The sequence below is a fragment of the Aquila chrysaetos genome, chromosome 13 (genome assembly GCF_900496995.4).
Source record: "Aquila chrysaetos chrysaetos chromosome 13, bAquChr1.4, whole genome shotgun sequence".
Classification (NCBI taxonomy): Eukaryota; Metazoa; Chordata; class Aves; order Accipitriformes; family Accipitridae; genus Aquila; species Aquila chrysaetos.
In genome coordinates, this window is record NC_044016.1 from 3,127,709 (window position 1) to 3,140,494 (window position 12,786).

At 39.5% G+C, this 12,786-nt stretch overlaps 1 protein-coding gene across 32 annotated transcripts in view; it reads left to right on the top strand.

Annotated features, from left to right (window-relative positions):
* Positions 1 to 12,786, top strand: part of NRXN1 (neurexin 1) — a 724,516-nt gene that overhangs the window by 589,668 nt on the left and 122,062 nt on the right. For all 32 annotated transcript variants that reach the window (XM_030035075.2, XM_030035076.2, XM_030035093.2 and 29 more), the window contains one exon: positions 8,611 to 8,782. In XM_030035075.2, coding sequence (XP_029890935.1) covers positions 8,611 to 8,782 — 172 coding nt within the window. The remainder of the gene's footprint in view (positions 1 to 8,610; positions 8,783 to 12,786) is intronic.

A 12,786-nucleotide genomic window follows, 5' to 3' on the forward strand; every position in this document is an offset into this window, starting at 1 on the left:
GTTGGGTGTCTAATACCATTTTTTGTTTTTAATAATTCCCTACAGGTTTTTAATATGAAAAGACCTTTGACCCACATTCTCAAAAATTTATTACTTGTGTTTTCATGAGCATGCGTGTTGATCGTATGGCTATTAATCATTTAGCATGAAAGCCTGCTTGAGAATTTGCTGATTCTTCACTTCTGGTCCCAGTTATACCTCCTACTGACTCTGACTTTGGATTTGTTTCAGACACGCAAATTATCAGAGGAGTTCTGTGAAGCCTTTCTAAGCACAGAAATCAATACCCTTAAACCAGCACAATTTCCAGTGTGGATTAGATTGTACCGATATCAAGGTGCTACTCGTTTGGGTTTTTTCTAGGAGTATTTTTACACCTTTGAACAACTCTATCCAGTCCCAGGAACACTATTTTAATAATCTCTGTATAAAAGCACTATAAAAAAAGGTGGAAAGCAAGCCTAATTTTCAAATCTCACTGTGTTCATCTGGAAACACGTGTTGATGTACGTGTGGGGAGGGACAGTGTTTGCTGGTTTTGAGTAGCTGGAGCTCCCCACGAGTATGCCATTCCCCAGGCTGTGCATACTATATTTCGGGTACCCAAGCTCCAAGCTATCTGCCTATATGGAAATAAGTGTGTAAGAGCAAAGCCAAGGCATGTGAGTTACCTTGGCCGGTAGTTAAAACTCTTTCTTTTCCTTCAAATTAGGCTCTGTTTGGTATTAACAGCTTCTGTAGTCTCTTCGACCCATCCACACCATCTCACCACAACTGGGAATCCTTGGTGAGACACTAGCAAGGTCAAGACATTTCTGTGCGACATGCTGTTTTGACAGAAGTACCACGTTAAGGGCTGACTACTTAATTTGTTCTTTACTGCATATTTTCTCAGAAAAATTTAATTTTGTGTACTGCAGTAATGATGCTGAGTGGATAATGAGATGCAGTATGCTGCTGCTGTGGGCTCTACACCATATGTCTTCCATAACTATTGCATTTTTGGGGGCTCGTTGTTAGGGTAATGGTATGGTCTCAGTAATTCATCATCAGAGTAACTTGAAATACAGCTATGATATATAGCAGTGAGAATTACAATGTTTAAAACTAAACGGGAAAACTGCAGCCTGAGAGCTGAAGTGTCAGAATTGTAGATTTATAAATATTTCTAAATTTTCTGCTTGCTGAGCTTTATGTATAAATCGAATTGCTGTAACAACACTTAAAGCAGACTGTGAGGACAATTATTTTAAAGCAGAAAGTGATACAAGTCATTATTTCATAGTAGTAAAGAGTAGGTGCTTCCTGCCCTGAAACGCTGGGGCAGTGAACACTTCTGTGATACCTTCTTTCCAGGCTTTTTGTTCTGTGGTTGCATATATGGCATTTTGTGACATTAAAAAAAATTGGTTTAAGTCGTGTGTCACTTCTTCCGCATAGTGAGCCGCTTAGCTTTTTCTTTCAGGTACGCCTCAGTTGTAAATTAGCGTGATGCTGGGCCCATATTTCACTTACCTCTTTTAAGGGTCATTGGTTTAAGGCTAGAAGCTGCTTAATTTTTATCGAACAACATTTAGGAGTGCAGTAGCTCTGGTAGCATCTGTATGTATTTGCATACGTAATATTGTTACAGTGACAGTGCTATTTCTTATATGTGAACCAGGGGCATCTGGTGAACAATGAATTTTTATTATTTCTGTATTGGTTTAGAAAATCTAGATAACTTAATGGCATGCAACTGGGGTCATTTAAAGGTTTATTAAATGATCTTACAGAACTTCCGAGTAAAATGTGAGAGCAAAATATGTTGCAAATTCACTCTCCATCTCTCTTTAAGAAAATCCATGAAACAACTGATTGAGGATCCAAAATTAGGGGAGGAAAAAGAGGTTTGTTGCTGTACATTTATGACTATAGATCTCTTTTTCAAGTGCCTTGTGCTGTCTCTGGAAGGATCTTGGTGTAGATGAGAAAGGCGTGCATGGGTTTGCACTTACGTGAGCATGCACCAGTGCTGCAGGAAATATTGGTAACATTTCTGGCTCTGCAGACAACATTTTTCCTCTCTGAATAGTATGAATAGTGGCTTAGCGTAGTGTTAGGCAGCATTTCGTTGCCAGGATTGCATTTCAAATCGGTGTGTGCAAACGGGTACCAGAGACCTGACCGCGCTTCTCGCAGGAATCTCACGGGTCGCATTTGGAGTCCAGCTACCACTCAAGCCAAGTCATGAAAAAACTTCCTGAGTGCAAGCATGCTGTGTTACTGGAGGCTCAGAAAGTCTAGTCAGCTGTAGATAAAGTCTTACAGAGCATTTTGGAAGTAAGTATTGTCAGTTCAACCCTCCAGTCCCGCTGTCTTGGGGACCAGGAGGCTGAGACTCAAGCAAATGAGAACAAATCTTTCTGGAAACAGGTCCAATGATGGAGAAGCAGTCAGAATTGCTGGGAGACTGGATTGAGAGGAAGCCCACTTTGTTGCATGTTGCTCCGATTTGATATGAGGGTAATGAAATCAGTGTCACTTGCTCAGAGTATCACACGTTTAGCTGAAAAAAAATCAAGCATTTAGTTCAAAATCATGGGATTTAACATGATTTTCAGTTCTTTCTAGTAGCCTGCAAGGCTTTGGGTTTTAAGCTTTTCTGTACAATTATCAGAACTAGGAGCTTGGTTTAAAATGAAAAGTGGGATTTTTCTCATAAACTATGGTCTACGGAGCTGTCGATTTAAGAAATAAGCAAATATCAGGAAAGTTGCAAATAAATGGTGAGAACTGGCAAGAAGGAACACTGGGAATAGCACAGTATCCTTATTAGGCAACCAGGAAAGGGAGAAGTTTGGTTTGTTGTGGGGTTTTTGGGGGGTTTTTGTTGTGGTTTTTTTTTTTTTTTTTTTTTTTTTTCCCTTCTTTTTTCCCTTCTCCACAGTAGCTATGTATTTCCAGCTTTTGGGAAAAGAAAGAGAAACCAAACAGTTTCATGCTTGTCAGATGTCAGTCTATCAAAGACTGAATACAAGGTGGATGCACCCTATCAGACATCAGCAAAAATCTTTGCTTCCTTGCTTGAAGTGCCTACCTATGACTGGTAACTTTGACCACTAGCACTCTGATAGAGTTCTCACGCCCCTCCTGCATTTTCTACAGTATGTCAAACACTGATATACTGAAAGCTATAATCCATCCCCGAAAACAGTTACCTTTCTGAATTCATGAAGGGACACAAAACCTGGCTGTAAGTACTAAAGATGAGGGTTGACAGAAGAATGCCTGTTCCTATGGTGTGTTGTCCTGCAGTTGACTAAAAAGTAAAAGATTTGATTACTGTTGGTAAATATTAGGTTGAATATTTTATCGCTTTTCCTAGAGAAAAGCAGTAACAAAAAATTATAAAAAACCATCCAGAAAGTAAAACTAGACTAAAATATATGTAGTTACTCAATTAATCTTGGAGTTCAAATATATCTTCTGTCCATTATATAGCCCTCCTCTCACTTCCTGAAGCACACAGTTCTATTTTCAGATATGCGTTTCCTTACAAGCTTCAGAAAACCAGAAATTAATTATTTTGCATAAATTTCTGTAATACAGAATATTAGCTTCTGATTACATTTGAGTGAAAATGATCTCACTCTTCTTAATAAAACTCAAGAAACATATTCTTCAATAAAGTCAAAGTAAACCATCAGTTAGTTCTAAGACTTTGTTATCGCATTCACCAGAAAGTTGTGCCTCAGGGAGCGACACTATAAGATGCAAGCTGGCACGCTTGAATGTTTTTTTCTCTGTTTGTTCACCTGTGGGAGTCACAGTATTATTACTTTTCTTTGGAAGTGGTTAAAGGTTGTAAGTATTATGAGCTTAGGTTGTCTGTGGTCTCTTCTAAAACTACTGTTGTGCCAAATTTGCACACGCTCCCGTTTGATTCCAGAATTATTACTACAGAGAGCAGTAAAACCTTGCTGATGCTATAGGAAATATCATTATTCTGGAGAGAGATATATATATATATTATACTAGCATACGTTTTATTGCATTTGGAGTTGGCAGATCAGTAGCACTGAACTAGGGTCCAACAGGGAAAAAATTGCGCTGTCAGCCGCTGGCTTGATTTGCATTTCACGTTTCTTGCTCGCTTCTCGGGTTCATCAGCATTCTCGGTGCTTCATCAGAAGCAGAAAAGGCCTATTAAAGCCAAGGTAGAAGTATTTAGAGTACACAATTCATAGAACATGCTTGAAACTATTCCACTGGAGTTGCTAGATTACAATAGTAGCTGCCAGTGCTTTTGAAGACAAAATGTTTTGAAATGATTGGTACATACACGTGCATGCACACACACCTATACTGTCTGAGCAATCAAAACTCCTGGCATTTCAGAGCACATTAGGAATGTAGGATTGGAGCTAAACATGTATATCTTAGGCTTTTACCCAACTGCTTTGAAGCCATTAACATATTTATCCTTATCCTGTGAGCTTGGACTCCTACAGGTGGCTGGACAGCAGAGGTTAAACTGTAGGCAAAGCCGACGTTGCACGTTGCAGTAATGCGTAGGGGTACTTTAGGTAACGCCAAATAAGCTTATCTGCCTGTGTGGGTACTGTGGAGAGAAAGTCACCCTGGCCTCAGAAACAGGAGAGCTACATGGCCAAAGCATCTCCAAGCCAGAAGTTTAGCTTTTCTGAAGAGCTGCTGGTTATTGCTCAGAGCGTCATGTAGCTTGTCCGTAGGTGAATCGGAGGTCCCTGCGCTGCTTTGTCCCAGGGAGCGGTGGTGGTGATGTGACGGTTGCAGCAGTATTCATAGCACCTTCTGATTTGAAGTTCCAAATAACGTCCGGAGACAGAGAGCAACGTTTAACGCTACTTCTTGAAATGCTTCACTCTTCTCCTGAAGGTGTGTCCGCTCTTCTGGCCTCTCTTGGAAATGATATTGGAGACTCTCCCATCTCCTACATGTCTCCACTCTGTTATGGTGGCCTTCCCAGTTCAGACTGGATAAAGGCACAGTAGGAAAAGGAATTGATTTCATTGCTATGTTCTCTCACAACTGGGTGAGATTGAGAAAAGTAAAACACAGGCTAAGAACTGTAAACAGCACGGTGGACTTCTACACGCCCTGTGTACAGAGCTGATTTTCACCAGGGAAACTCTGAAATGATCATCTTTGCTAGTGGGCAAACATAACCTCCTAGAAATATGAGCTTGAACTGCTGTGCTGTTTCAGGTCACAGGCAAAGGTAACATCATTCAACAGTAATGTTGACTTATCGCGGTACTTAGTAATGCACAGACATTTCTATAGTGCCCATCATCATGATGCTGAAGAGGGAACCTCTCATTCAGCTTTTGTCTGAGGCTGTTTTTGATAGGAAGAATGACTTTAAGATTATTATGAATAAACAAGTGATAAAGGAAAATTTCCACTATTGCATTATGCAACTGAGGCTGGCAAAGTGGAAATAGTAATTTAGCATGCTTCAGTTTTATCAGTTTCTTCCCTTTCCTCACTATCGTGTTGCTCCAAAAAGAAGGAAAAATAAAAGTTATCTCAACAGGCTACTGTACATCAGCTGGTCCACAGTAACTGTATGTGCACATGATCTTACCCAATGACAAATGAAAAATAATGTGACTTACATTATCTTGCAGTGAAGGAGCAGTACAGTGAGTCAAACTACTACATGGTTATGCAAGGTCTTTAAAAAAATGCTAACTACAAACAGAGGTGCTTATTGCAACTCGGCTGATACATGGTGACTTACTGCTTTGTGGTAATGTCATCATCTGTCTGGGCCTGTGTACTGTCAGGTCATTGCATCATATTTCATTCTGCAGTTCTAAAGAGCTGTGCACAATGGCGTTGTAGTCCATACCATGTTTAGCGTGAGGTTCAGAAGTCAAACTTAAATATGGATATAATAATAAGGGAGACTTAAACTCGAAACCCAGATTTGCTTCCTTGTTTTATGAGAGGTTATATAAATGCCCACAGGTGCTGAAGAAGTGTGAAATAATGAAACGTATCCTTTAAATATGGAGTTTTTCATGTTCTCAGCTACACAAATGCATTAGAAATACAGCCAAAAAAATAACTATAGTATGTTATCAACTACTAGGGTGATATTTTTTGCTATTGCACCTGCGTGCTTGGCATCTGTGCACAGTACTTCCGTACAAATGTCAGGAAGTCAGGGAAACTTGCTTTTTTTTCCACTAAAAAGTATATTTGTATCAAGTAAGGCTAAAGGTCTGCCTTCAAGTCTGTAAAGCATTCACTTCACTTGCCAATACCTGGCCATTTACAAATGGTTACTTGGTAACCATTGCAACACCACATTCTCTTAGTTTTGGAAAACCTGCTGATATATTTGCCTTCTACGCCACTTCATTTTGCCTGCACCTGTCCTATTCACTCAAACCTGCTTTTTTTCCTTGTCGTTTTTTGATCTAAAATAATATATGTATATACACATATATAGCAAATGGGAAAGCAGGTATGTAAAGTGTAGGTTATGGATAGTAAAATTATGAATCACCGTAAAATTAGTCAGCTTTTTTTAATCCTCAAAGACTTTGATTTCTTTAAAGTACTGTGAAAAGGTGCATATGCCATTATCATTACATGCTGTTTTTCTGCATTTCATAAATTAGTAAAAGAGGAGATTGCTTTAGAGCCAGGACAATATTATATTTCTTTGTATACATCTCTGTATAAAGAAAGTAAGCATGTGAATGAAACAGGTGAAGTAAATAAGCTATTGCATCCATGGAAGAAAATGGGTGAAATCTATTCTGAGTCATAGTTGAACCAGTTGAAATAAAATGGAGCTACAGTTACTCTCCCGGGACAACTGAGAGTTTGCTCCGCAGCTCACACGAGAGACAAAAGAGGGTGAGCATGTGCTGGGTGAGGTGAATCCCTTACCGACACCCTGTCGGCATGGAAAAGTAGGACCAGCCAATAAAGAAACATTAAAACAATCCGCAAGGAAAAAAAGGAGAATATTTAGAACGTTATTTAAGGAACGGAGCAAATAAAAAAAATACTTTTCAGAGTCATTCTGCAAATCTCAGCAGGAAATAGTCCTTTTAGTGCTTTAAAAAAGATTTTAGCAGAAGAGGTCATAGCGTAGTGCCAAAACGTTGAGGGACTTGCTCCAAAGGTGTTCAGCAGCTGCTCAACTGTATAACTGGAATATGCAAGCACTACTGGAAAATGAAGTCAGGTATTTAAAAAGAGAATAAAATAAAGTGGAAGAACTCCTGAGTTCTTCACTTGGGAGACTTCCAGAGACAAGGAGCTGCAGGATACGCTTACTACAGGGAGTGGTGCCAGGGTAGTAAAAGAAGGAGGGAGCAGACACAAAAGCTATGCAGGAGAGGTTAAGCTGGTTCTGGAAAGATTGACGTGAATGACGAAGAGGTACAAAGTGAAATGTTTCATTGTGTTTCATCTGGTAGTGTAAAAACTTTAAGAAGTTTTTTAACTTTTAAGAAGGATGTACCAGTACTAATGACATGAAATTTCACATAGAATTGCCACTTATTATGCACAAGTCCCTAATCTCATACCCTGCAGTGCTTTTTTTTTCTCTCCTCAATTTAATAAATATCCTTATTCAGGAATAGAATTGATTTTATGGCAGAAAAAAAAAATCATTAAGTTCTTAAGTTAAACTTTTAATAGACATTAAAGGACTTTGTTAAAACATAAATGTCCCATTAGAGTGAACATCTTAATAATTAAAAGACAATAAAAATGAAAACATGCCAATATCGCAATCATCTGGAAAATCTGCAGCCTTGGCACTGAGTATGAATCCGTGTGGGAAGTCCCCATGGCCCTGGGCGCACTCAGGCACAGGAGTTTACAGGCAAATCCCAGCAAAAAAAATCAGAGCCTTGGTCCTTAGTGGGAACAAGGTGCTGTCCCTGTGTCACCAATGCCTTTTGCTCCTCTCTGGCTCTGATCAGAATAGTCCTTGTTAGTCAATTGGTCTGGTCTTGTCTTAATGGTTCAGAGCTACTACAGTGTGATGCAAAAAACCACTCCATTAGAAAAGAAAAAGTTTCCTCCTTTGTTATCATTTGTGAACACTCTGAGTGTGAATGAGGTTTGGGGAAAGGAGATGCAGGGCTGGACCTTGGCTTTCATAGCCAGAAAATCCTCAAACCTCTTCCAACTCACACTGCAAGGCTTTCCATTTTGAAAGCCTAAAAGGAAAAATGGTGTTTAATCCTCATGGAGGCAAGGGAGGGGACAAAGAAAGAAAACTTGAGCTTTCCTCCTCCTCCCTCCCTCCTCATCTTGGTCTGAATCTCTTGGAAAAGGAGAGAACTCAATTTGGTGAAATAACTCATTTGGAATATCAATTATCCATCAAAGAGACGTCCCGGACTTACTGAGCTGTCGGGAGACTTGTCACTGCCACATGCAAGCCTTCAGAAGTTACATCTGAGGAGGGAAGATGTTGTTAGAAATCTTTCCCTGTATGACACACTGTCTCTATTTCTTGCTAAAACAACTCTTAATTAGTTCTTCTTTTTCTTCTTCCTCTTTTTTTTTTTTTTTTTTTTTTTTTTTTTTTTTTTTTTTGACATGCAGCACCAGGGAAAAATTGGAGTTAAATTTAATGTTGGAACTGATGACATCTCTATTGAAGAGATCAACGCAATCATTAATGATGGAAAATACCACGTAGTACGTTTCACAAGAAGTGGTGGCAATGCCACATTACAGGTGGACAACTGGCCAGTTATCGAACGTTACCCAGCAGGTAAGGGCTTACACTAACGCTTGTGAGTAAGAGGGTGGGGGATGCGTGGAGTTTGGCTCATTTTGCTTCTCTTCTAATACAACGTCAGCTCCTTCGCAGGGTTTTAGTAGCTAATTAAGTAGTTAAAGGGTCCTGAGCAGTATGCAGTTTATGATGATGGTATTTCCTAAGTGAGTTTAAAAGCACAAATTCAAGTTATTACTGGAAGTGGAAAAATACAGTTGTCAAGGCATGAAATAGTGGTTTTGTTTCTTGTTTTCACTTGGTTTTATTGGATTCTTGTTTTAGGGGGAAAAAAAAGGCTTTGACAAAAGCTACACAGTAAAGTGACTTCCAAATTGATCTCCAAGTGATGGGGTAAAACATTTACTGAGGAAAAGGTTGTCTGTGTTCTTTTAATTACAAGTTGTTATTAAAGCAGTCTGAAGCTTATGAATTTAGCAGAAGTGTTCCAGCAGGCATAAACCAAAAGGTGTATCAGTTATCAATTCTACAACCAACCAACCAAATTAAGGTGCCTTAACTTAAAATGCAAACTACAGGATATTACTCATGCAAGAGATGCTGGTTACTTGAACAGGACTGCTCGTGTGAGTACAGAGTTGCCTTGATCGGGCCCGTATTTAATTTTAAGCAAATGCCATGCACTGAAGATTACTGTGTTACTAATTTTATTCATTTTTAAAGGCAACAGGTTTTTCAGATATGCAAACCCTTTCTTATTGAATAGGACTACTGAGCCATTAATGGTAACTTCAAAATCTGCATGTTATCTGTTAACAGTTGGTGTGTGTGTTTATATTATTAAACAAAAGGCAGCAAATCCAGAGATGTAAACGAAAGGTATTCTGGTTTGCATATTTGCTATTGCATAAATGACAGTTCTGATTTATCTGTTTAAAAGTAGAAAATTCCTCATTTTGGGGGTGGAGTGGGACAGGAGGGTATGTTTCACTAATAAGGAATGCACAAGCCATTCCCTGCACTAATTATTAGTATTTAGATGTTGGTTTGGGTTTTTTTGGTGTTTGAGTTGTAGTGCAGCTGTTCACCTGACTTTTTAAAAAATAAAAATAATTTTTTAAAAATCCACAGGTGAAACATAACCCTTCAGATCTTTACTTGGAAATAATTTAGAATTTAAAATAAAAATGAAAGTGTGCATCACAAATGAAATTATGTACAGCAGGAGTTGTTAAAAAAACCACCTGAGTGCTAATGCGTTATGAATGAGTGACAGTTCTGGCAGTTAGAAACAATTAATTGCTTTAAGTTAGACGCATCTCTGAGAGGTGATAAACTCTTGAGGGAAAGGGGGATACTGAATGAATTATGTCCTGTGATCTTTCAGATATTCATGTTTCCCCCGTGTCCCCCTCGTTTTCTAACTTTTGCAACGTTTGGTAAATGGTCCCTGAAATAAGATGGTGGAAACTGGGGAGGAGTGTGTCTTAGTTTGTGTTCAAGACCTATGTAGCAGAAAGGAAAAACAGGTTTGGGGTGGGTTTTTTGTTTTTATACCTAAATGATGAGCATGAAAAATTTTTTCTTTTTCTCTGTCCTGTTTCTTCATGAAAATATAAAGTGGCTACAACAAGGACAAACTGCATTTGAGTTCTGAAGATAGCGGCACACAGAATTCGTGTATTTATACTGAACACAGATCAATTTAGAAAATAGAGTGATTTCCTTGGGATGGGATTAGTGGGGTGGAAGGAGGTTGCATGTTTTCTTTGAAAAAGGAAAACAAGGAATCTGAGCTTCTTGAGCTTCCTTTAGCAATCTGTGCACAAGCTGCATTTCAAGGTATTTTCAGTTGCTTCGTCAGCTGGGGTACAGAATCTCTTGGCTTGCTTTATTGCTGGATCTTCCAAGACTGCAGTTGGCCTTTAATTTTCTCTGCCTTTCCCATAGTAATATTTTATGGCTCCTGAATATTATAGCATCGCTTTTGAAATCCATCCTCCTCCTTTTCACCTTCCGTCTCTTCTGCCCTCCTCCCAGCATGAGAGCACCTAGCCATACCTTTCTTTTATGTTTCCATGCTGCTCCATCAGTTTTGGCACTCCTCATTGAAACTCTTTATAAACACTGGTTTCTTCACAGACTGGTATCGATGTACCTTTTAGAAAAGACGCAGGCTTGTCCTGAAGACTCTGCTGCCTTTGAGCAAGGTTGATACTTCTCTGAAGATGTTAATGGCACCATATTAAAAGCTACCGCTGTCACGCCAGTTCTAAAAGTCGTATTTCTAAAAGGGATGTCTTCAAGATATCAGACAGCACAGTTTGGCAAATGCTGCTGCATCCAGTTGAGATGTGCTACTGCTGTTGCTGTTTTAGGGACAGACAGTAGTACCTGGCAGTATTGGTTAACCACCTAACTTGCCCTCTGCTCACATTTTGGATGGAGGACGTGTTGCAGTTGTACAATATGGACTGAATTCAATCTTGTTTGCATGAGGGAGGGCTCGTTAGCTTTCATTTCAGTGCTAGAAAGAATATTCTTTTTTTGCTTTGTGACTGTTTTTTGAATGATTTCTTTCTGCATAATTTCTTAATGTGCCTGCACCACTGTACCTAAGCACAGACTTCTCTCTCCTATTTCTGGGGTTTTAAAAGTTAAGAATAGAAACAAGATTAGCAGCTTAATTAGTAAGTTGGTATTCTTAAATACACTGGATTTCCTTTTTTCAAAAATAAAATAATATTAAAAAAAACCCAGTTGGTTTCCTAAAGCGTACCAACTGATCAATCCTCTGTTCTTTCTGAGGAAAGATTATACTCTGAATTACACTTCTGGTCGGAGTGTCTGACTACAAGACATTGCTTGTTTGTGATCGGCATCTTAAGATATTGGGTGAAGATTTTCTGAGAGGAATTTCTGATCAGAGGCTCAAGATTTTCCAGTTTCATTGCCTGTGTAGCCTTCATACACCCCCTCAAACTGCTGCAGAGAATGGCACCTGAGGCCCAATAACAGTCGGCGTTGCATCACTTGCTAGGAGGATGCTGTGGGCACCCCTCTTGATGCTCGAAGCAAGCATCTTTTGAAAAAGAGCTGTGGCCCTGATTGCCACAAGTCTGTGTGGGATTTGTAGGGAGTCTGAACTCAGTCCTGGGTCTCGGGAGCTGCCCGGAGTTCAGTGCTCTCACAAAGGGTTTTCTAGCTGGTGTAGCACATGTGATTCTCTAATATTGCTTTATGAGCAGTCAGAGGTAGACACCTTGCAAAAATTATTGTATGGCAATGCTCCATAGGGCTTCCACGGTTGCTTCATGTGTTTTATCCTAGAGCTGCATAAACTGCAGAAATGACCCTGGAAGCTGATGAGGATCTAGCATGTTTCTCTTGTACATCATTCTCCGTCCCACTAGACTTGAGTGTTACGTTTTCTCGGGAATCTTGTCTGGGCGAATGCCCCTTCAGTTTGTATCTGAGTATACATGAAATGAGAGAGCTGTAAAAGGGAAAAGGTGGGGGTGGCCAGTGGTAGAGGATGATTACCCTTGTAAAGGTGGCTGGCTGGTTTTGGAGTATAGTGAGGGAAAATGTGCTTTAGTCCTAGACAAATGTGAAGAACTTCAGTGTTCTGAAATGGCTGGATGATTTTCAGAAACAGAGGTTTAGATTTACCTACGTGTGTTCTTCCAGACTCCCATCAAAGTCACTTTCTCATTGTGTCAGTGGCTGATAGGTAGCCCTATGATTGAGAATGGCATATTGTGCGTTTTTGATAGCTAAGATGCCCAGATCTGTACTGGATTTGTATATTCCATCTTTCTTAACTAAATTCAATGTTATGTCTCTTTACCTAATGATTATCATCCCTCTGCATCTTTCCAAAGAACTTTAATATTTCACCTTGGTGATTGAGGTAGTGATTTCCCGTTAACTTATCTGGATGCAGCCTAATTTCCGATCATATTAAACAGGAACGAGAAAACTGCTGACTGTGCAGTCAAGAGTTCCTAGTCAATAGACTAACCCCATTTTCCACGCAG